Source organism: Tasmannia lanceolata, unplaced genomic scaffold, assembly GCF_043159265.1.
Source record: "Tasmannia lanceolata isolate RefF3 unplaced genomic scaffold, GAP_Taslan_0.1 ptg000016l, whole genome shotgun sequence".
Classification (NCBI taxonomy): Eukaryota; Viridiplantae; Streptophyta; class Magnoliopsida; order Canellales; family Winteraceae; genus Tasmannia; species Tasmannia lanceolata.
The window spans coordinates 7,502,501-7,527,814 of NW_027518693.1; the positions used below are offsets into that span (position 1 = coordinate 7,502,501).

A 25,314-nucleotide genomic window follows, 5' to 3' on the forward strand; every position below is an offset into this window, starting at 1 on the left:
AATTGATGAGTGCAAGCAAAACCATAGGCACTTCAAACATGAAATTGAAGATAATATGGGTCTAGAAGGAATCTTTTCGTAGAACATTTGAAGTGGTTGCATTTTTTTAGGGAAAAATACACTTAGACCCCCTGTGGTTTCTGACACATTCAACTTAACCCCAAAAGTTTAAAAGGTTACAAGTAGGCCCCCTGTGGTTTCATTGGGTTTTTTTAATTGGACGAAGCTGACGGCGTGGGAGAAAATACCAAAATGCCCTCATCTTCCCCAACTGAAAATTAGGGTTTTCATACTTGAAAACTAAAAATTGGGGTTTGATTCAAATCCTTGTTGATTTATCAACATAAACCCTCCATTTAGGAGTTTTATTTGTCTTCATTCATATCATTATAATGATTTGCACAAAAATCTAATGTTTTAGGGCTTTGTTTTTTTGTTTTCATCGAAGTTTTTTTTTCTTGAAATGTGGGTTTGATGTAGCCATGGGGTGGGGTTCGATTGTTTGACGGCGGTTGCCGAAGATGACGGTGGCGGCGGTGGCCGAAGGTGGCGACGAAGGTGGTGGCCTGAGGGGCAACGGCGGCGGTGGGAAATGGCGTAACCCTAATCCCTCTGCAAATGAGGTATTTCTGTCATCAAAATATTAATCATGGTTAGTTTTAGCCTTTCCGTCATGTTAAACTGACGGACAGTTGACAGAGGGGGTGTACTTGTCAGGTTTTGAAACGATAGGGGGTCTACTTGTAACTTTTTAAACTTTTGGGGTTAAGTTGAATGTGTCAGAAACCACAGGGGGTCCAAGTGTATTTTTCCCTTTTTTTTAATGGGTATTTGTAATAAATTTAACATATTTTTGAGATTAGTTTACGTGGGTTTCAAGTTCTAGTTATTTGGAAAATGTGGATAGTGTGGTTTCCTCTCTATTGTTAGTTGTAGGGATCTCTACATCATTTTCCAGGCTAAAATCTGGTGACGGATATTTGTTTCTACTGCTGCGCACATCTAGCCCTCCCAAGACCCCGTCATGGCGGGAGCCTCATGCACTGGGCTGCCCTTCAAGGGAATTTGGTGATTTCTAACTGATGTCGAGATTTAGTTTAAATTGGTTTTGATGGGCCCTGTTTTGAGGAAAATATGAGAAGTAGATTTGGGTGATATCTTACTATTTTCTATTTCAGATTCCCAATGGGGTGGTTCTCCATGAGGATAGCAAACCAGGGTTTGTTTTTATCTCTGCATAGCCTGCAGGTCGACCTTTGTTCTTGGATAGAATATTACCAGAACACAATTGATGAACAGCAGACAAGTTATTTTCAAGATAAAATCATCAAAGTAGGATAGCTAACCCCAGGAACAGCTTATCCAAGAATATGAAGGTTGTCTGAGGAACACGTTGGGGATTTATGGGCTCATTTAAAGTTGTGAAGACCATTTTTTAAACTTTGACGGCAGGCTTTGATGTGTGCGACAGCCTCTTTTGTCTTCTACTGCTTTTATTTGATCGTCTTAGAATTATCAGTTTTGTAAAGTTACGTCTAGTTCTCTTTTATTGTTTTGATTTGATCGTCTTTTGAGCTATCAGTTTTGTACTAAGTACTCTTGAACTACCGGCATCATTATTATCATAAGAAAAGATTAAGGATTCTTTTCCTATGTGATGAAGTGCTTGATATCGCAATATTATTGTAATATCACACATGTACTGGCTAGACCAAGGTTGCCAGAGCGGGAATCGAAAGCGGGAATCAAAACGGGAATCGAAAGCGGGAATCGAAGGCTCCAAGGAAAAAATCCTACTCAAGGTTGCCAGAGCGGGAATCGAAAGCGGGAATCAAAGCGGGAATCGAAGGCTCCCAGGGAAGAATCCTACTTCCATGGGCTAGACACATGAATATTGAATAGTAAATTACATGCTTTTGACGAGCTCAGCTGCCAAGTGGGTGGACTTGTCACTGAGATCTTTGGATAGGTTTATGTTGAGCCCTCAACAAATGTTCATGGAAAAAAGTCATTCTGATAAAAAAAAAACAAATGTTCATGGAACTTCTTGTTTGCTATGGTTTATGATGCATGGAGCTAATGAGAAGTCTCCATTATCTAGGACACATTGTTTTCTTATGCAATTGTGATTACCAATATCTTGGTGGAAATCTAAATTGGGGAGCAGGTCTTGTTGGTATTGTCAACCAATCCTGGCTTCCTTATGTTAGCTTTTGTTAAAGCTTTACGGTTTTGATAGGAGCTATCAAGGCAGCACAGGTGGGTCGTCTTACAACAGGATTTTCGAAATCCAAACCCCTCTGATCTTGAGGTTATTGATCAGTCCTTTACCTCTTTTTTTTCATTTATAATAAATCTACTAACAGAGATGGTTTGGATCATCCAACTTGTGCACTTCTGGGTATGGCCCATGTGTTGTATGACACATGATCTCGATCTTGTACACATGCCCATCTCTACTGTTGGGATTCATTGATAGGAAAAGAATGAAGAACCAAGAAGGATCTAAAAGGATAATTTCCCTTAGCAAAGCAGATGTGTCATTGCAAAAATGGATTGCTGTGTTACCTAGAAGAAAATGGGTTTCATTCTAACACTGATAAATTTGGTTTAATATCGACTGGCTCAGAAAGTTCAAAAAAACAACGGGTTAGGGTCATGGTGAAGATTTCTGGGACAAAATCTATTTGCAATAGGGACCAACAGATGAATGGTTTAGATCATCCAAATAGGTGGGCCCTACAGCTTTTTTCTGCCCATATATATCCAGAATTACACGCCTACCCATCAAATATAATCTAGTATTTAAATAGAGAAAAGTGTAGCTATACATACATGTAGCTAACTTAGCTACACCAACGGCTTAAAATACAGTGGGCCCCACATTGTTTGGGTGATGCAAACCATTCATTTGATGGGCCCTCACATAGATAGGGTGTGTCCAAAAAATTAGCTCCATAGGATCATCCCAACCCTACGATTTGTGGAGGCAAAATTGGACGTGTAAAAACCTTCACAAATCTATCAATTTTTGCCTTCACAGTTTGAAGGGTTTGGATGATCCTATGGAGCTGATTTTTTGGGCACACCATATCAATGTGAGGGCCTATCAAATGAATGGTTTGGATCACCCAAATAATGTGGGCCCACTGTATTTTAAGCCATCGGTGTAGCTTCACTTAACTCATATATATATGAAATCGAAAAGTACAGAAGATAGGGACCAACGGTCCCCTACATATATACAGTCGTCAAGGATGACAACAGACTAAAAAAACAAAACCAGCATTGCTCCATCAGAGGCCACCACACCAAAACTCAGAAAATATCTCTAAAAGCATTATGCACTAGAACTTTGAAATCATCAAAGATTAAGAACTTCTTAAAGAGACTCCCCTTAAGATGAGAACTTCTGTAACTCCAGTAGTAGCCCAAAAATCTCAGAGGCAAAAATCTCCTCGTCAAGGCTGATGCTCCACCTAGTTATTGGTTACAAACCTTCCTCTTAATTGATGCTGATGAGATACCCATTAATTAATATAGTGCAAGTGTTGAGAGCCTCGAATTTCGGCTTAGGACAGCACCAATGTCAATTCAAGAAGTATCACAATCTACTTCGAACAATTTATCAAAATTAGGTAGAGCTAGTGAGACAACTTAATCTCCTTAAAAGCTGTTTGAGTTTGAGGTGTCCACTCAAAAGTCTGCATCTTCGTTAAATCATTGATATGAGCCATAATAGTGCTAAAACACCTCACAAAATCTTCTATAAAAGCTAGTAAGTCTATGGAATGATTGTACCTCAGATACATTAGTGGAGGCTGGCCAATTGTCATGTGTTTGAAGCTTTGCTTTGTCTGGATTGATTTCCTCACCAAATACCTTATAAACTAAGTTATCAATTTCGTTTCATTTCGGCCAAAACATTTTGTTCCGGCCCGAAACATGGAAGAGAAACTCCTTTTGTTCCGTTTCAGCCAGAAATTCATTCCATTTCATCTCATTTCAGTCATTTCGGCCCGTTTTGGCCCCTTTTTCGGCTGAATACTATTTTAGTTCTGCTCCAGCAAGCTGTCTACAATTGGATCTTCACCCAGCATTGCAGGAATCCCGAGAGAAAATCCCGAGTCATCTCTGCTCTGCGTTCAGACAGATTTGGGACAGTGCAAATATCGTAAGGTGTAAGGTAAATTACGAAGGGGGCATCGAGTAGCAAATCAAAAGGCCAATGAAGATGTAAATCTGAAAGAATCATGATCCAGGTCCATGAAGATGCTTTCCTGGAATGTGAGAGGGTTGGGCTCCCTCAAGAAGATGGCCCAGGTGAAGCAGATCGTTCTAAAGTATATCCAGAGGTTCTTTGTATACAAGAAACGAAATTGGAAGAAACTGGAAGGGCAGTAATTAAGGGGATTGGGGGAACGCCTAGTTGGGATTATCTGACAATCAATATCATTAGCTTGGCTGGTGATGTGTTAGCTACATGGGAGGCAGCTAATCTTGACTAGTGGACAGTTATACTAACAGATTCTCTCTATCTGTAGTGCTAAAAAAGGTATCAGATCAAACTATATGTACTTTTACAAGAGTGTATGACCCAATTCAGAGAGCGAGCCGTAAGCTCCTATGGGAAGAACTTGATTTAGACAGAAGCAAATGGGAGCATCCTTGGTATTTCGGAGGGGATTTTAATGAAGTCAGATGGCCTGAGGAAAGGGTGGATGCAGAAGAATAAAGCGGGGCATGCAGTCCGTTTCTGATTTCAATGGAAGGAATGAACTAGTCAACTTCCCATTGAGTGGAGCGAGGTTCACTTGGGCCAGATATTATATAAGAAATTATATTAGAAGTAGAATTGATCGATTCCTCATTTGCCGCCAGTGGTTGGACAGTCTACCTGAAGTTTCACAGCTAGCTTTGACTCACTCTGTATCTGACCACTGCCCTCTTCTTCAAGACCCTAGACTGAACTCGTGCGTAGGTTTGAATTGGCTTGGTTGGAGGAACCAAAGATGGAAGAGAAGCTGGGAGGATGGTGGAATGAACTTTCATTTGATGGCTCTGCGGATGTGGTTATTGGGTGCAAACTTCATTACAATAAAGGAAAGTTGAAGGAGTGGAACATGTAAGGCAGATGGAGGGGGGAGAACATAAGGCTCATACTTTATCTAGAATCAAGGAGATATACTTAGCAGACAGATCGACTGGGCAAGCTCAGAGAAAGTGGAGGACATAGATGGGTCCTTAAAGAGGAGAATAAGCTCATGGTGCTCCAAGAAGAAATTGCCCGGCAGAGGTCTAAAGTAAAATGGCTGAAGGAGGGGGATAAAAACACAGCGTATTTCTCTGAAATTGCAGGTGCGAGAAGAGGAAATTGCATCAATTCCCTTTAGATTAAAGGCACTATATTTGAGGACAAAGAGGCGATCGAGAGGAAGATAGTGTGGTTCTACCATGTACTTTACTCATCAGAGGATGTGATTCACCCATAGTTGTAAATTTCGTTTCGGTGGCCATTTCGTTTTGTCCACAAAAATGAAATTTCGGAAAATTTCGTTCAAAACTTTTCGGTAAATTTCGTCAAATTTCAGTAAATTTCGGTCGAATTCCGATCGAATTCCGGTTGATTTCGATCAATTTCGTCCAAAATCCGGAACGAAATGAAATTTTCGTCATTTAGTTCCGGTTTTCGGCCGAAACTGAAACGTTTTGTCCATTTCGAACAAAACGAAACGAAATTTATAACTGTGGATTTGCCCAAAGTGGGATGGTTTGCAACACAGTATGTTAGAGGGAGTCAAAGAAAGGCCCTGGAAAGACCATTCGATGAAGAAGAAATCAGGTTGAGTGAGTTCGAGCTGGGAAAGACCGAGCCCTGGGTCCTGATGGATTTTGCCTAGCCCTCTTCCAAAATTGTCTCTCCCAAAGTTGGATGGTTTGCCTAGCCCTCTCTGCCCACCCCCACTCAAGCTAATCTATCTACATCCACATTGGCCGATCTCCGCACATTATGAAAATCCACTACTCAATCCTGGGTCTCATTGACCATAGGATCAAACCTCCAAGGGTGAGGACAACTCCCATCTAGCCATCTCACCATCTCATTACATTGAGTGAGTCTCCCTCTACTATCAATCTTCTTAGATCTCTCTCCTCAACTAATCTGATGCCCTGCAAAAGTGATCTCATCTCCTCTTCATTGGAATCAGTGAAGTAAAATAAGCCCAAAGATTAGTTGCAGCTGGGCAGGAATAAAGCATATAGCAGGGAACCGAGGTATACCGTCAATTGGCTCCAGACACATCTTTGAAGTCTTCTAAATTTACGAGAAGAATTTATTGCCAAATTGCATAAAAGAAATTGTACATTACTAGATCAGCTGACTGCTCCACCACAGAAGGCAACAACACATAATACAGTATCAAGACAAAAGAAAAGCAACATCATAACTTTGTAAAGCACTTGAGGGGATAACTATCATAATTCAAGATTTGATTAATCAACCACACATACGTAATGCATAAGACCACCGTGTACAAGGAGACACCCATCTTTTGGTAAGATGCAACCACTTTTTGGTGAGGAACTGAACATCAAAGAAGTCCAGAGATGGTAAGACTGACTGCATCATGAACTAACTCAGAAACTTATGGTCAGCCTTACCAGAAATTCATAGCGACTGCATGATACTTCTTTTACTAGCAGGCAAAAGATATCATCAAATACCTTTCTGAACCCCAACCCAGTTAAATCATAAGTGTGACTAAAAACAGCTTGAGAAAACCTATAAATGCTGATAGTAAATTGCCAGCTCCTGAAATAGATAATCCATTTCAAAGCAACTAACAGTATATAAGGACATGCTATCCGAGAGCAAAGCATACTATTAGATATCAAGGACCTGACAGCTGACAAGTTCAGCTGACCCGAAATTCTTAGTGGCAATTATCTTCCAAACATCTACTTCTCCTTCCGGTAAGGGATCATTATTTTCACACATGGGGTTGGCTGGAGGAGATGATGTTGAAGGGAAAGAACCTACGGGCATCTGCAATTCAGCTTGCAATACTGCAATCTCATGATTAGCTTCTTTTGTGATGACGTGAAGCTTCCCAAGAAAACCAGCTAGTAAATATGGAGACTCCGAGTCAGTGAAATCGCGAATTGGAACCTTCCCTACGACAACCTTCCAAGAATCCTCTTGGTGGTCATATATCTTGATCTTACCACTATCTAAAGAACTTGAAGGATCTAACGCGTATAATTCCCCATCTACCACAACACTCAACTTCGTCCCTGCCTGCCTTGCAGGCCAACCCTCTCCCATACCTGCCGGCATTTCTACCCATGCATTTGTCTCAGGATCATAAATCTCTCCACCAACATCAACAAAGAATGGCCATGAATATAAACTCTGGGGCACACACAACCTTCCCCTATACGAAGTCATTCCGGTCGCAATAGGCTTTAGCATGTCAGCCAAAAACGCAGTAGGTAACACCTGAGCTCTCGAGAATGGCATGCTTGGTACTTGGGTCCATGTCTCCATCTGTGGATCAAACACTTCAGCAGATTGCAAAGGAGTTAATCCACCTCTTCCCCGACTCACTCCCCCCACTACATAAAGTTTGTTGTTTAAGAGACCTGTCTTACAATAAGCCCGGCCCATGGTCATGGATGTAACTTCACTCCATGCATTTACACACGGATCATATCGCCAGACACATCGCATAGCTGAAGCTCTAGAGAATCCCCCTAAAACGTAGAGGCAGCCTCCAACAGTGCCCACGGCACAACCACAAAAAGGCATTTGATCCAATGCGTCCTTCCACCCAAGCAAGCCCCTAATGAAATCTGCAATCTTGTTACTGGAACTCGCCATATTCCACATCCGAAGCCTAGATAAGCCCCTCTTAGATTCTTCTTCATAGACCATGTTCGGCATTGGGGGCAACCTTTGCCATTTTTTGGACAATGGGTCCAACGCATGCCATATAAGCTTATCTTCTTCGATCTTCATCAGCATATACAGCCATTCTTCAGTTGTTCCATGTTCTTTTCTCAGCTGAAAGACTTCAGGACTAGTAACAGCAGTTTTCCAGTTCCGTGACACCAATTTTACATTCAAATAGCAAATTCTAGGCAATCTTGCAAGAATCTGAATTGAGATCTCATCGGGGAGGCTGGGAATCAGTCTTGGGTTCCCATCACTAAAGCTTGATGACATCCTCTGCCTCTTGCATGTCTCAATTTGTGAAAACTCAGTGTACTCATTGGTCCTAGCCTTCGTACCAGCTAAACTCAAGAATGCCCCCATCAAAATCTTGGCAATCACTTAAGATTCAGAGATACTCCAGACAAGTCCCTTAATCTATCCCCTATGTCGGAATAACAATATCACCATTCCAACTCAAGAAACAATCCTGAAATCTGTTCATGAGAAGAAACAAAGGAAAGGAGAAACATGTCATTGATAGTAATCGCTACATAGTTTGGTAGGGAAGGATAACATTAATAACACTTCCTAACAAAACCTCTGAGAAATCAGTATAAGAAGATTAAAAAATGCCCTTTCAGTCAGAATTACACAAATCCCCACCAAGGTGTCTTTCAAAAAAATGCTTTACAAAATCTTTGGAACAAACCAGGCATATCCAACAATTTCATAATTCAACAACAGACATATCAGAAAACAGTAAACAGCACTAAAGTCAGTCTTCAGACATTCCAAAACTTCACAAAATATTGATGTCAGAGAGAGAGAGAGAGAGAGAGAGAGAGAGAGAGAGAGAGGCTGAACATCTAAATCTGAAAATTCCACTTCAGGTTAAAAAATTTCACAAGAACTCCACCAGAAAATCAGGAAAGAAGTATAATATCATCAGAAACGCCCTTTCCAAATTGAATAATGAAAAAAAATCCATTTATCCACTTCTAAGATTCACCTCTACAAATTTCTGTACTAAATAAGGATCAAATGTTAAAAAAAAAAAGAGATGAAAATGAAACGGTGCTACAACAAACCCTAACAATTCAAGCAATTCACCTCCACAAATTTCTGTACTAAATAAGGATCAAATGTAAAAAACAAAAGGAAAAAAAAGAAAAGAGATGAAAATGAAACGATGCCACAACAAACCCTAACAATTCAAGCATTTCCCCAAATAAGAGAGAAACCTAAAACAAGAATGCAACTAAACTCAATCAAAATCATAATTCCCCAACACAAACAACAGAAATAAAACCCTAAAGTTCATCAGCATCGAATCAAACCTTAAAATACGTAAATCGAACAGAATTGGAAGAAATGCAACGAAATAAATAGGCAATTCCAGCAGATTTTTCTCTATTTAATTTTCAATAGACAATCAAAGAAGCAAAATTACCTCGAAAGAGATCGGAAAGAGACGAAGGACCAAACCCTAATCAAGGTCTTTATGAGAGAAGACACCGAAACAGACCAAAAGAAAACTCTCTCTCTCTCTCTCTCTCTCTCTCTCTCTCTCTCTTCCTCTTCGAAAACAACGACTTTTCAGTCTCCTTCCGTTTGGAATAAGCTTCCAATTGCTCTCCCTCTCTCTCTCCCCCTATTCTTCCTCGTTCTTTCCCCTTTTATTTGTTTTTCGGAGATCGTTTACCCTACCCTCCTATTTTCGCACTTTCCACCCATCTTTTTTTTATGTTGAAAATCATTTATTTGTTGGGGCCCAACTGATTCAACGATCCAAACCATCCATTTGTTGGGTTCAAGCTTAATTAGGTTGATCCAAACCATTCATTTGGTGGCTGCCTTGTTGGTTAAATATTTTGTCTTCAGATCTATAGAAGATTGTAGCTTCAAGGATTGGTATCCCAAGAAATTTCTTCTCAACTTAATTAGGTTGTGCTCACAATTATGTCCACTGGATTAACCTAACCCTCAAACCTCTACACATTGGACGGTTAGGATCATCCTATGGAGATGGTTTATTATATCAGTCTATTTAAGTGGTTGGCTTAACAAATAAATATTTTGATACTAGTAGTATTCTAGAGAGATGAAATATTAGCCCCCTTTTCTTCCCTGGGCCACCCCTTCAAGTGTATTTATGACTATCCACAGGCCAAAGGAAGAAAAAGGGGTGAATATATATCATTTTCCCTATTTTTAAATGTTTGCATGTACATACGTGCACCAAATACGAAGGCTACTGATGTCGGCTGAGTCATGTTTTGATTTATTTTATTTTTGGGAGATGATTTATTCACCCCTCTTTAACGCTTCTTGACGTCAAATCGTGTTAAAAGGGGCGCATAATCCTGCAGGGGGGTGAAAAAATCATCTCCCTTTTAATAACATGGTCTTCCTTATACTTTCTAATAACATAGTCTTCCTTATACATAATCTCCCCTTTTAATAACACAGTCTTCCTTATATTTTTAATAACATAGTTTTGGATCATCTTGTGAAGTGGATCCCTTATACTTTGTACAAAATACTAGACTTCAAGCGCACTAACTACAGTCTCCCTTTTAATAACATAGTCTTCCTTTTAATAAAGAAAAATGCTACCAAGGAAGACAAGGATAAAAAGAGTAATGATACTAGCCTTGGAGTAGCTAGATGCAAGTGAAGGTATATTTCGTTGTAGGGGTGCAACTTGGGTCGGGTTGAACCCGAATTTGGGTTGGGTTGGGTTGTGTTGGGTTTTTTTAAAAATCAGGTTGGGTTGGGCTGGGAAAAATCAATCCGAATTGGAAATCGGGTTGGGGTGTTGGGCAACACGACCCGACCCGAAACCCGATTTCCAATTCCAATATGTATAAAATTTTTACTTTTATGTTTGTTTTGTCATTATATAACTCAAATTTAGAAAGAAATAAAAAAACTTGATGAAAGTTGTCCTAATTAACCCTCTTGTTGGGGAACATCTAATGACTAGGATGAGATGGAAATACAAGAATAAAATGGAGAAATAAAACAAATGGTGAAATCGGATTGGGTCCAGTCGGGTTGGAAATCGGGTCAGGTCGGGTTGAGGCCAACCCGACCCGAGTTGCACCCCTATTTCGTTGCACAATTTTTAGGGTTTACTAGGAGTTTTGGGGGGTTTACCTAGGGTAACGTAGTGGTGTTTGGTTTGTCACATGGTTCACAATGTGCACGTTCACACAGCATAGTGGGTCCAACAATTGAATGATCTGAACGGTCCATTTGATAGGCCTTGCTTTGGATCTTATATATACCAAATATTACCACAATTATGAAGCCCTAACTTCAAATGATGTGTATTTTTTGACAGAGGAAAAAGGAGTAAAGGACACCTTATTGGATTTTTTTTGCCAGGTAAAAACAAACAAGACCCATCAAATGAACGGTTAAGATCTGGCAAAGGTGGGATCCACTACACCGAACTGTGTGCACCATATATTGTATTACATTGAAATTGCTCCCTATTGAAGCATCACTCATACCATTAAAAGGGTGTTCTAGGTAAACAAAGGGGGTGCACATTTATTAGCCATATTAAGAGCCCTAGTATAATTTACCAAAAATGAAGATTAATGAAATTTCTTCTATAAGTCCACGTTTGGATACCAACAAGATTTAGATTTGGATTTTGTTTATATTTTCAACTATATAAGATCCTTAGATTTCCAAATCAGCTACAACAGTACAAAAAAATATGATTTTCAAATTTGTTCTGCGAGACATTATTTGGAAATCAATATTTATGGCAACTTCCTTCACCATCGCTGCTCCTCAACGTTGCACCGGCAGCAGCGAGACACCCCTCCCTCACTCCCTCTCTCTCTCTCTCTCTCTAGTGAAGAATTTTTAATTACAAATACCAAGAATAATTAGCACCCATATGAATTGCAATTTAACCTAATAGAAGAAAAAAATAGTATAACCCGTACGAGAGAGAGAGAGTACTTATGATTGAAACACTGTTCTTCTAGAAAGTATGACAACATCTATGATCTATCCAACTCTGCTTCTGTTTATGTTAACAGACTGAAACAAAAAAAGGGCGATGATAAATTCGAACCCCCGTAGGATAATTCGCACCACTTCAACGTGAAAATCGTTGAAAGACTTGCATAAAGAGTAGGCCACATGATTCACGTCAGAGGGGTGCGAATTATCCTATAACGGGTGCGAATTCATCATCTCCCAAAAAAACTCAATGACAGAAGTATCAACAAGAACCCGAAAAAAAAAAAACTCCTTTGTCCTACAAAAAAAAACAAAAGAAGTAAAAAAAAACACCAATATTTCTTTATCTGATCTAGCTATGCACTGCTCGAATTGTGGGTATCGGAATTTCGAATCTCCTATCAACAAAACACCCTCCTCCCACTCTGATAACTGAAGATTCCGGCACAATCCCCGGCACAGTCACCTCTTCCGAAACTTCCGATACGTTCCGATTTCCTTCCCCGACTGAGAATATCGGTGTACTTTCCTCCTCCTTTGTACGCTCAACTAAATCTTGTTTTTCGGATTCAGACTCTTCTTTATGTTCCTTAGCTTCATCATCTTGAGGGTTTTCGGGCTTGGGCAGAGGCCAAAACCCGGGTTCTTCTAACTGAACGAGTCTGAGGGTGAGTCGGCCATTGGCTCGGTGGGCTCGGAAGAATTCGTGATGCTTGACTCGGACCTCGTGAATGACCAAACGACCTTTGCTAGGGCACGATCTTTTTAAAACCCATGGCATGTGACATGGCAAATCTCCCGTCCTAGCGAGTAAAGGGATTGGAGGTGGAAACTCCCTTTTCTCTCTCCCCAATCCTCTATATTTCCCGTAAGACCTTTCACAAATCACTTTCTTTTCTCTTTCTTTCTCTCTCTCTTCTTCTTTTTCTTCTTCTTTGGTGTTTGTTTCTTTCTCGTGATCTTTGGTTTGATCCATTAGTGGAGATGGAGATGAAGATAATGAGGAGGGAGAGGATAAGATGTTGGGTTTGATACAGCTAATTGAACGATTGAGATGATTTGGATGGGTGGTGAGGGTTTTGAGACCGGGTTCAAGATAGGTATGAGATGGGTTGGGTTTTTTTTGCATTGGTGTTTTCTGTTTTTGGCCGAAGAAGAGGGATTTAAAGGACTTTGGTTTTGGTGGGTCTCTTGAGAAATCCAACTTTTGAGAGGAAGGGAGGAGGGAGAGAGAGAGAGTAGGGATTGTTAATTATCTGCATCAAAGAAGATATTTGGATTAATTACAAAAGAAAAAAGAAACATTATTTTGTTGATAATATGGGATTTATTGCTAGGTAATTTGGCATAAAGTGATTTCGTGGCTCAATTTTTCAGGAGGGAACAGCCACCTCAGATGAATTAAATGAATAAGACAAAATCTCTTACGAGGTGGCTGTTCTCTCCTGAAAAAGTGAGCTGAAAAATAGCTTGCGAAATTGCATTCAAAGTTCATAATACTTAATTAGGAAACGTGATTAATATGTACATCCCCTTCATGTCGACAACCAAAAGTATATGCAGGGCAACTTTATTCATTCACTAAATCAGTCTCCTATCAGGACCCGTTATCAACCTGTCATTATCCCCAAGATCACCGCATACGGGAGACTTTTTTGGAATCAGTTTCCCAGTAACTGAAAAACTCTTAGAAAAAATCAAAGCTTCCAAAATAATTAAGAAAATCCCAATATTTTTCCAAATTAAACAGCGATTTCACAAATATCTATCAATTTCTTGTAAACCTCATAAACAATTAAAAATAAGCAAAAATACAGACAGATCCCCTAACCATATGACATTTTCACTTCTAACCCTATAGTTTCTAAGTCACCAACGACACCTCCAGAGGTTTCTTTGGGTTTTCTAAAGTGATAGAGTGAACATAGAGCACGAAATGACTATAATGCACTTGTCTTCCCCAACTAAAAATTAGGATTTTCATACTTAAAACTGAAAATTAGGGTTTGATTCAAACCCTCGTTTATTTATCAGCAGAAATGAAATACTCAAGAGGGGGGGTGAATTGAATTTAACTCAATATTAGGCCTTTTGAAAATTATCTATAAACCCTAATTGGAATTTTTCTTCACTTAATTAAATATTTGGTTAGTGCAAATATAATTGAAAGAACAAAGTGAAATGCCAAACCAAAACAATAATGGAAATGCAAGAGTGAGAAATGACACACCGATATATAGTGGTTCGGCCAACGGCCTACTTCACTCTACTCAAGGTCGCACTTGAGGGATTCCACTATTGGAGACCTCCACGATGCCCGGCTCCGAAGCGGTTACAATTCCAAGGGATATTAAACAAGGATGCCCTTACACCTTTACAAAGACTCTCCTTCTCCGCCGAGTTCTAAGCGGTTGCTCTCTAGGGAATTAAAAAGGGAATGCCCTAGCCACCTATACAAGATATGGAAGATTTGATAGCTTGACTTCTTCTTGAAAGCTTGATGCCCTTTGTAGTTCCTTGATTGCTCTTCAACAAAGATTGCAAGTGATAGCTCTAAATCCAAACTCAATAGGTTCACAAGTGAAAGGCAAGTTTGGGAAAAACCAAAAATCTTAAGCTTGAAAGGGTTGCAAGTTTGCTTGAGTGCTTAAGAGGGTTTTTCAAAAATCAAGAGAGAGGAAATAATCCTCTAGATATTGTATAAATAGTCTCTCCTCAAAATATGACCGTTTGGGGGTGTAGATAACAAAAAACAAATTTTAATTCAAAACCCAACGGCTCTTTTTTGAGCTGTCGCAAGGTTCTCGGAGTTCCGAGAACCATTCTCGGAGTTCCGAGAAATATTCTCGGAGTTCCGAGACAACGGCCAGAAGAAATAAAATTTCTACTGGACCATTTCTCGGAGTTCCGAGAAATTTTCTCGGAGTTCCGAGAAAATGTCCAGATGCTACTGGACCTTTTCTCGGAGTTCCGAGAAGCCTAAAAATCCGCAGTTTTTGATTTTTATTGCTTGTTTGATTTTTAGCTTTTGGAACTCAACTCCTATGGTTATTTTGGAATGTTTATGAGGGTCCCAACATGTTGATCCACCACATAACCATTCACTAATGCATTTTAAGTTCTTAAGTGTTCTTTGAAAACCAAGTTGAAAACACTTTGAAAAACGTTTTGCCTTGACTTGAAAATCTAAAGAGAAAGGATGTACAATGATACCTATGTAGCTTTCAACTTCTCTTTAGTCTTGGTCTTCAATTGATCTTCCATCTTGTGTATGCTTGCTTGAGAGATGAGGTGAGCTTCACTTAGCTCCTTTGACTCTTGTATGGGATATCTCCAAGCATGACCATGTTGTGTGTTGGTTTCTTCAATGATCAATCCTATCTCAAACACAACACTTCAAAGCAAATTGATTAGTATTCAAAAACACAATCAATTATGTTTAGAATCATCAAAACAAGATAGGAGAGTAGACCCTTGGGCTTACAATCTCCCCCTTTTTGATGATGACAAACAAAATTGATTATGAGGTGTGTGTGGAGTGACATAGTAGGCAAGTGAATACTAGAACTCCCCCTCAATATATGCACACATATAAATAATACAAGTTATAAGCATGAGGTGCATATAGTAAATTTGAATAGATAATCAATTTCAAACCTTCTCCCCCTTTTGTCATCGACAGAAAGGGTGTAAAAAAAAATTTAGGAGTAGATAACTCCCCCTAAATCAATGCTTATGGTATAAAAATATTTAACCAAGTAATGCACATATACCTGTTCATGATTGAGATGTTGACATATGTCAAGATGTTAGGTATTTTAATTAAAGTGAAGATACCTCTCCAACTTAGAAAAACTAAGAAGGCTAAGAATATCAATTGAGTGATTTTTAAGATTAAAAGTTTGACATCTCATTCATGCAGATACTACCAAACAAAGATTATATATATAAATACTATATAAATAAGCTGGTTAAAGGCACAAAGTATTTATTTGGCAATTTCTTTAATTTGATCCGCACTCCAAATGTTTAAGGCACTTCGGATATAACAAATTCTATCATCACTAAGGGGTTTTGTAAAGATATCCGCTAATTGATCTTCAGTGTTGATATATTTTAAGCAAATATCCCCTTTTTGTGAGTGATCTCTGATGAAGTGGTGCCTAATCTCAATGTGTTTTGTTCTTGAGTGTTGTATGGGGTTCTTTGTTAAGCATATAGCACTAGTATTGTCACATTGGATGAGAATATTTTCCATTTTGATTGCATAGTCCATCAATGTGCTTTTCATCCATAGGACTTGAGCACAGCAAGCTCCAGCTGCCACATATTCTGCTTCTGTTGTGGACAGAGCTACTGAATTTTGCTTCTTGCTAAACCATGAAACAAGTGATTTACCCAAGAATTGGCAAGTCTCACTAGTGCTTTTCCTATCTACTCTACATCCAGCAAAGTCTGCATCTGAATATCCGATGAGAGTGAAGGAAGATGATCTTTCATACCACAGTCCTAGACTTTGGGTTCCTCTTAAGTACTTGAAGATCTTCTTAACTGCTGATAGGTGAGATTCTTTAGGATCCGATTGAAATCGAGCACAGAGACAGACAGTAAACATAATGTCTGGTCTGCTGGCTGTCAAATAGAGCAAACTACCTATCATACCCCTATACAGTTTCTGATCCACAGATTTGCCAAATTCATCTTTTTCTAGCTTAGCAGTAGTACTCATGGGAATTCTTGATGTCTTACTGCTATCCATGCCATACTTCTTTAATAACTCCTTTGTATATTTTTCTTGATTTAAAAATATTCCATTTTTGTATTGTTTAATTTGGAGTCCTAAGAAGTAGGTTAACTCTCCCATCATGCTCATTTCAAATTCATTTTTCATTAAGGTTGCAAATTCATCACACAATTTTTGATTAGTTGAGCCACAGATGGTATCATCCACATAGATTTGGACAAGGAGGATATCATGATTTTCTCTTTTGATAAATAAGGTTTTATCCACCTTTCCCATCTCGAATCCCTTTTCAACTAAGAAAGTGCAAAGCCTCTCATACCAAGCTCTAGGAGCTTGCTTTAATCCATATAAAGCTTTATCAAGCCTGAAGACATGATTTGGATGTTTGAAGTCTTCAAAACCTGGAGGTTGCTCAACATACACTTCCTCTTGGATATAGCCATTTAGGAAGGCACTTTTGACATCCATTTGATATAGTTTAAATCCTTTATGAGATGCATATGCCAAAAGTATCCTAATAGCCTCCATACGGGCAACAGGAGCAAATGTCTCATCATAATCTATCCCTTCCTCCTGATTGTACCCTTGGGCTACAAGCCTAGCTTTATTCCTAGTGATAATTCCATTTTCATCCAATTTATTTCTATACACCCATCTCGTGCCAATGACTGGATGATCACTAGGTCTAGGTACTAGCCTCCACACTTTGTTCCTTTCGAATTGACTTAGCTCTTCTTGCATGGCCATCAACCAATATTCATCCTTTTCAGCTTCCTTGATGGATTTTGGTTCTAATTCGGATAGGAACGCCAAATTGTTACTCACACTACGATAGTATGATCTAATTCTTACTGGCAATGTGGCATCACCTAAAATTTGGGATTCAGGATGATCTACCAATGTTCTCCTATCCCTAGGCAATGAGTCATCAATTTTATTTTCTACTTCCTCACTAGGTAATGTATGACTTGTTGATGCATGAGGAGGAGCACTCAATTTTGGAAAAAGATGTTCAATGGGTTCATCCTCATCATGTGGCATTTCTTGTGGTGTTGGCTCTCTTTCATCAAATGTCACATGCATGGATTCTTCTACTACTAGGGTTCTCCTATTAAATACTCTATATGCCTTGCTATGAGAAGAATACCCTAAGAATATTCCATCATCCGATTTCCTATCAAATTTGTGTAGATTATCTTTGATGTTTAAAATAAAGCATTTACATCCAAACACTCTAAAGTAGCTTATATTTGGTTTCAAGTTTTTCCAAAGCTCATAAGGTGTTTTCTTAGAAATTGGCCTTAGATATACCCTGTTTATGATATAGCAAGCGGTGCTAACCGCTTCCGCTCAAAAATATTTAGGGAGATCATTTTCATGCAACATAGTTCTAGCCATTTCTTGGAGAGTTCGATTCTTTCTTTCTACTACTCCATTTTGTTGAGGTGTTCTAGGTGCGGAAAAATTATGTTTTATGCCATGTTCATTACAATAAGTGTCAAAATGTACATTTTCAAATTCAGTTCCATGATCACTTCTAATGTACGAGATAGCAACACCTTTTTCATTTTGTATTTGATTGCACAATGTAAGGAAGTTTTCATAAGTTTCATCTTTGTGTGCTAGAAATATGACCCATGTGAATCGTGAGTAGTCATCCACAACTACAAACACGTACCTCTTTCCACCTAGGCTACTAGTCTTCATTGGTCCAAAAAGATCCATATGAAGTAGCTCCAAGGGGTAGGAAGTTGAAATCATATTTTTAGGTGCAAATGAGCTTTTCAATTGTTTTCCTAATTGACAAGTTCTACAAATGTGATCCTTGATGAATTTGAACTTAGGCAATCCTCTAACACTTTCTTTTGAGGAGAGGGTCGAAATGAGATCCATTCCGGCATGACCCAACCTCCTATGCCATAGCCAAGAATCCTCACTAATGGCATTAAGACAAGTTACATTTTGGAGTCTAAGATCATCTAATCCAATTGTGTAAATGTTATTGTCTCTAGAACCTATGAATTTGAATACTCCATCTATCTTATTTTTAACAATGCATTTATCGGGATTGAAGACAACTTCAAAATCATTATCACATAATTGACTAATGCTAATAAGATTATGGGACAAGCCATCAACAAATAGTACATCATGTATGGGAGAGGTAGAGTTACCTATGGTGCCTTCACCTTTGACTTTTCCTTTCTTATCATCTCCAAAGGTAACGTCTCCACCATCCTTGAGCGATAGGGATAGCGAATTGAGTAAGGTCTCCGGTCATATGTCTAGAGCATCCACTATCAAGGTACCATGTGTTCTTCTTGTTATGGCTTTTAAGGCATACCTACATATGAATAGGCAAGTGAGATCCCTTAGGTACCCAAATCTTCCTAATCTTGCTATGTTCATTTGTTTTCACATTAGAGTTCAACTTAATCTTATCTTGTTTAGCATGTAAGCAAGCAACCTTGTAATGACCTTCTAGACCACAATAAAAGCAAATTTTGGTACCGCTAGAAGAAACCTTTTCAAGTTTAGTTTTATAGTTGGATATTGTGGTGTTCCATTTATGTCCAAGTCCACTTTTGTCACTTGACATTCTTTGAAGATTTACAAGTCTATCCAATTTTAATGAACTATTTTCAAATTTTTCAAAAAGTTTCTTTAGTTCATCATACTCAAAAGATAATCTACCATTTTCATGCTTTAGATTGTTGTTTTCATTTGAGAGTTCTTGTCGGTTTTTATTTAAGATTTTGATAGAAGCATTTAACTCATGAATTTCTACTTTGTATTTTTCATTCTTATCATCTAAAAATTCATGATCCTTTTTCAACCAACCAAATTCTTTTGTCATGTTAGCAAGAGAATTTCAAGAGATGCAATTTTATCAAATTGAATTTCAAGTTCATCATTTGCATTTTGTAGGGAATCAAGAACTTCTTTTAAAACAATAACATCATTTAAAGTGTTTACCTCATTGTTGTCGTTTGTTGAGGCCATGAAGCATACGTTCCTTGCTATCAAGCAATCTTCGCCATCATTTTGTTCGCCTTCGCTTTCAATTTCTTCATCCCACGTGGCGGTCATTCTTTTCTTGCCTTCTCTTCTCTTGAAGCGGTTGTTTGAAGTGGGTTCATTGTTGAGTGGACAATCCGGGCGAATGTGTCCAAGCTTCTTGCAACCGTAACATCGTGGTTGAGAAGATCCATCACCGAGTTCTTCTTTCTTCTTAAATGGAGGGTTTGTCCTTCTATTTCTCATCCCTCCCATGTTCCTTTGCAAGAATTTGATCCTTCTTGTTAGGAGGGCAACTTCATCTTCCATGTCTTCTTTTGCATCTTCATTTTCACCTATATTACAAGCAAAAGCAATTCCTTTTCCTTTTTCGATTTTAGTTTCAATTTCGGGTGCTTTTGTTTTGAAAATCATTTCATGGGTGATTGATGAGCACATTTATGTGTGAATTGTAGGTAGAAAATAATTATCTTTTTACTTTTAGAGCAGTGCTATTTGATGTGTTTTCCTTGTTTTTGATATTTCAGGGTTATTTCAGATTTTTCAAGGAAAATTGAGCTAAAACAATGAAATTCCAAGGAAATAGCATCAATGGCCAAGAGCATTCTTTTGAGAAATTATATCCCACTAAATGAAGAGCTAGGATCAGCCCATGAAGTAATTATTTGGAAACAACCTATGTATTGCAAGCACATGCAATGTTTCTATGTATTGCAAGCACATGCAATGTTTCCATGTATTGCAAGCACATGCAATCCTTGTGGGTCGCACATTTCCAAAACAAATAACATCACCCATGAAGAAATTATTTGGAAACAACCCATGTTCCAACACATGCAATGAAAGAGAGATATGTAGAAAGATTCCATCAAGCCACCTTCCCTTTAAAAAAGAAAAAGAAAAAAAGAGTTGCTACAAGCACGGTGAAGAGGAATGTTAAAATAGAAAGAATGGAGTTATGCTATTGGAGGAGAGAAGATGGTAACTCAATTATCCAAAGCACATGCAAGGAATATTTTTGGACATTTACTAAATTGGAAAAACCTTACCTCACTCTCATATATACTTATTCTTTCTCATTCCCTTCTCACAACCACACAATTCTCTCTCTCTCTCTCTCTTTCTCTCTATGCTTTTGCTTGTTCTTAATTTCTACTTTTTTTTTTCTTTGTTCTTTCTTGCTCTCTTTTCAAGCTATTTTTCTTCTCTTTTTCTCATTCGATCCAACCGTCGAGGACATCATCCAAGGCAATCCAAGGCGAGAACGAGGATCCAACTGTTGAAGGAGGAGAAAAAGAATAAGTCTTTCTTGTTTTGTTATTTACTTTTATTTGGAATTTGATATATTAGTGACCTATTTTAAATTGAATAAGAGAGTATTTTTTTGTTTATTTGTTTAATGGCAATTTCTCTCTTTATTTTCTATGTTTCTTTCCCCTTCTCAATGAGTAACTAAATTGTTAATCTTAGGGTTAGATGAAGCCTAAAGGGTACATTAAATTTGTTAGATTGTGTGATCTAACGGTCTAGATTCAATTTTGTGAATATAACTTTAATATACAAGGGGTTGTAAATTCGAATTATAGATCATATATGCCATTGATTATCTCTTGTATATGTGATCGTTGATGAGAATTTATAGAGTCTTGTATAGATATTGAAAATTGTTTGTGTACTTGATCAATTACTAATGGGAAATCTCATCCATTGATTGGATTTTTCATTGATCGGATTGATCATCTATACAAGTCAATCTAATTCAAGATTGTGATCAAAGCGAATCTATATATACAAACTAATAAATTTTATCTAACCTATGGTGGATTCTAACCCTAAGACTTTTTATTTTTTTTAGGCAACATTCTAATAGTTTTGCAACTTTGCACCCCAATAGTTCTTTAAGTTTTTCATTAAATTAAATAATTATTGTGTTAGATTAATGACTAAATTAGTGGTTAAAATTCTCAATCAAATCAGTTCTTTAATTTATTTTATTAAAAATAATTTGTAGTTAAATTGCTTGAATAGGGTTCCCTTAGATTAAAGAAGTTGTTTCTATTAATTTGAAAATTGTTAGACTAGTAAATTGGCTTTAATTTAATCATCTAGATTAGATAATCAGTAGATAATTAGTAGTAATATTTGGATAATTGTTCACTTTGCCTAAGTTAAGAGGTTTAATAGCTCTTTCCTGTGATCGACCCGTAGCTACGATTGACCCGTACGCTTGCGGTTTAATTTTGTGCAAACAAGTTTTTGGCGCCGCTGCCGGGGAAGAGTTTTTATTAAATTCTTAACTATTCGAAGTGTTTTAGTTTTAGTAATTATTTGTTTTAGTTTATATTAGATTTAATTATTGCATATTTTTAGTTGCTTCTTTATTTGCCTTCGTGATTTTGATTTTTGCATGAGTACTGGTTGGGTACGAAATTCTGTGAACCGATTAGAAAGAACAATTAGATCAGAAACAGAAATAAAAATTCAACCTATACCTATAGACATGGCAGATGAGGAAACACCTAGAACCCTTAGGGATAGATTCTATCCAGCTAGGACAGCACAACCTTCATGCATACGTTTGCCTGTTGTGCAGGGAAATAATTTTGAACTCAAATCCCAATTCATCACCATGTTACCTCATTTTCATGGGCTACCTTCTGAGGATGCCTATCTATTTCTTAGGGAGTTTGAGGAAGTGTGTGTCCTCATTAAAATGCAGCAACTCTCAGATGATGCGGTAAAGCTTAGATTTATCACTTTTTCACTCAAGGATGGAGCTAAGAAATGGCTCTATGGTCTTCCCACCAATTCTATCACTACTTGGGAAGAATTCACTGTTGCCTTTCTTAAAAAGTTCTTTCCTATGCATAAAACGAATAAACTAAGGAATGACATTCTTCAGTTTAGGCAAAAACCCCATGAGTCTTTTTCCAAGTTCATGGAGAGGTTTAAGGATCTTCTCCAAGAGTGCCCTCATCACGGACTTGACACTTGGCATTTATGCCAAATTATTTATGAGGGTATTGACTATCAAACCAAGCAGTTGTTAGAATCTATGTGCCCAACAGGATTTACATCATATACGGATGAAAACGATGCTTGGAACTTTTTAATTGAATTGGCTGAAAAGACTCGTGAGTGGGAATCAACCCAAGAGAGTGAAAGAGCCATTGGTAAGGGTTTCATTGAGGGTACTGTAGCTAAAGAGGCTCACCTAGATATTCTTATCAAAAGGCTAGAAGCCATAGTGGTTAAAGGACCTTCACAGGTCAATCATGTTAGTCAAACAGTCCCTATGTGTAGTTGGTGTCAGGATCCAAGCCATGTTATGGAAGAGTGCCCCAACCTTTCTCAGCCCAGCAATGGTACTGAGAACGTAAGTGCTATGTTTCAAAATAATCCATTTAGTAACACTTACAACCCGGGTTGGAGGAATCATCCTAATTTCTCGTGGAGTCAACCCAATTACCAAGCCGCACAACCTAGTTTCCAAAATCATGGCCAGTATGGCCCACCAAGGCCAAATCTGCCACCAAATCTTATTAGGCCACCTACCAACCCCCCACCCAACCCAAATCACTTCCAAAATCAGATCCAAAATCACTTTTCAAATCAGATCCAAACCCCCCAGGTTTCCCAAAACAAGCTGATTCGGCTAGGATCAATTCCTTAGAAAAGAGCGTAGAACTTCTCATGAGTACATTCATGACTAGTCAGCACAACATGGAGAAGCAAATCTCGCAACTTGCTAATGCCTTACATGAGAGGGAGAGAGGAAAAATGCCTTCTCAACCCGTTCCTAACCCTAGGAATGTCAATCCAAACCAACAAGGTCAACCGAGTCAGTTGAATGTAATTCAACAGAACCCACAGGAAGAGCCCTCCAACCAGTGTAATGCCGTCTATGCTTTACGGAGTGGCCGAGAGTATCAGAAGGAGAAGGTCAGATCGGAAAGGGAGGGAAAGGTTATGGTCAGATCCGAACCATCTAAGGACTCCAAAGATTCATCTGTAGAAGTTAGAGATCAGCCCCCTGTTACAGAATCACTTGAGGAGCCTGACAGTGTCGCAGAGGAGCAGCCAGCTCCACAACCAGAGAGACAGTTTATACCTAAAGCTCCTTATCCTAAGAGGCTTCAAAATAATAAAAAGGTTGCTGCCATGGACAAGATTTTAGATGTTTTTAAGCAAGTGCAAGTGAATATCCCATTATTAGATGCTATTTCCCAAGTCCCTGCTTATGCCAAGGTGCTTAAGGACTTGTGCACTCAAAAGCGCACAACGAACGTACCTAAGAAAGCTTTCTTGGCCGCCAATGTTAGTTCCATCTTATCTCAGCAAATGGTGGCCAAGTATAAGGACCCGGGATGTCCCACAATAGCTTGCACCATTGGCAACACAAAAATTGACCATGCCCTACTTGATTTGGGAGCAAGTGTAAATCTTTTGCCATTCACTGTCTACCAGCAATTAGGACTAGGAGAACTCAAACCAACCACTGTCACTCTTCAGTTGGCAGATAGATCAGTCAAAACTCCTAAAGGGATGGTGGAGGATGTCTTAGTTAAGGTGGGTGAATTTCTGTTTCCTGTGGACTTCATAATTTTAGATACCCAACCTGTTGCACATGTTAAAGATCAAATCCCAATCATTTTAGGTAGGCCATTCCTTGCTACTAGTAATGCATTAATAAATTGTAGAAATGGCCTCATGAAACTCTCATTTGGTAACACATCAGTAGATTTCAATATTTTTAGATTAGGAAAGCATCCTAGTTTGCATGAAGAAGTTAATCTATTGCATTCATTCCCAGATGAGATAGAAACTGAGTTTGATATTGATTTTGCTGCAGATTTTCAAGAATGCTTAGAGCAGTTGGGAGATCCGGGAGGCGACTTCTTCTCTGAGGCTTTCAGCCTACAACACATAATGGAGCCCATGGGACCCCTTTCTAAATCCCTTCCCAAGCCATCCATAGAAGAGCCCCCACAGCTAGATTTGAAGCCTTTGCCTTCAAATCTCAGGTATGCTTTCTTAGGCAATAATGAAACTCTTCCTGTTATTATTTCTTCTGATTTAACTTCTAGTCAAGAGGATGAGTTACTTAATTTGTTAAAGGAAAATAAGGACGCCATAGCTTGGACCGTGGCTGACATCAAAGGAATTAGCCCTTCAATTTGCCAACATCATATACATTTGATTGAGGGTTCCAAACCTTCAAGGGAATCCCAAAGAAGGGCTAATCCTGTGATGAAGGAAGCCATTCAAAAAGAAATTTTAAAGTGTCTTGATAATGGGATTATTTATCCCATTTCAGATAGTCAGTGGGTCAGTCCAGTCCAAGTGGTGCCTAAGAAGTCGGGAGTTACCGTTATACAATCCGCCACCAATGAACTTATACCTGCTCGTATTCAAACAGGGTGGCGGGTTTGTATTGACTACCGAAAGCTTAATGCCGTTACTTGGAAAGACCATTTCCCTTTGCCTTTTATTGATCAGATGTTAGAGAGACTAGCAGGACATGATTACTATTGTTTCTTAGATGGATATTCTGGTTATAATCAAATCCCTATAGCCCCTGAGGACCAAGAAAAGACTACTTTTACATGCCCTTTTGGAACTTTTGCTTACA

The 25,314-nt window shown here is 38.5% G+C and overlaps 2 protein-coding genes across 2 annotated transcripts; one reads left to right on the forward strand and one right to left on the reverse strand.

Annotated features, from left to right (window-relative positions):
* Positions 1-6,312: 6,312 nt before the first annotated feature.
* Positions 6,313-9,604, reverse strand: LOC143848434 (Galactose oxidase/kelch repeat superfamily protein). The gene is made up of 2 exons (XM_077357381.1): positions 9,387-9,604; positions 6,313-8,430 (listed from the first exon to the last, which is right to left on the reverse strand). The coding sequence occupies exon 2, from the start codon at positions 8,315-8,317 to the stop codon at positions 6,887-6,889; it is 1,431 nt and encodes a 476-aa protein (XP_077213496.1). The 5' UTR covers positions 8,318-8,430; positions 9,387-9,604; the 3' UTR covers positions 6,313-6,886.
* Positions 9,605-22,182: 12,578 nt separating this feature from the next.
* LOC143848943 (uncharacterized) lies at positions 22,183-23,355 on the forward strand. The gene has a single exon (XM_077357988.1). The coding sequence runs from the start codon at positions 22,183-22,185 to the stop codon at positions 23,353-23,355; it is 1,173 nt and encodes a 390-aa protein (XP_077214103.1).
* Positions 23,356-25,314: the final 1,959 nt, after the last annotated feature.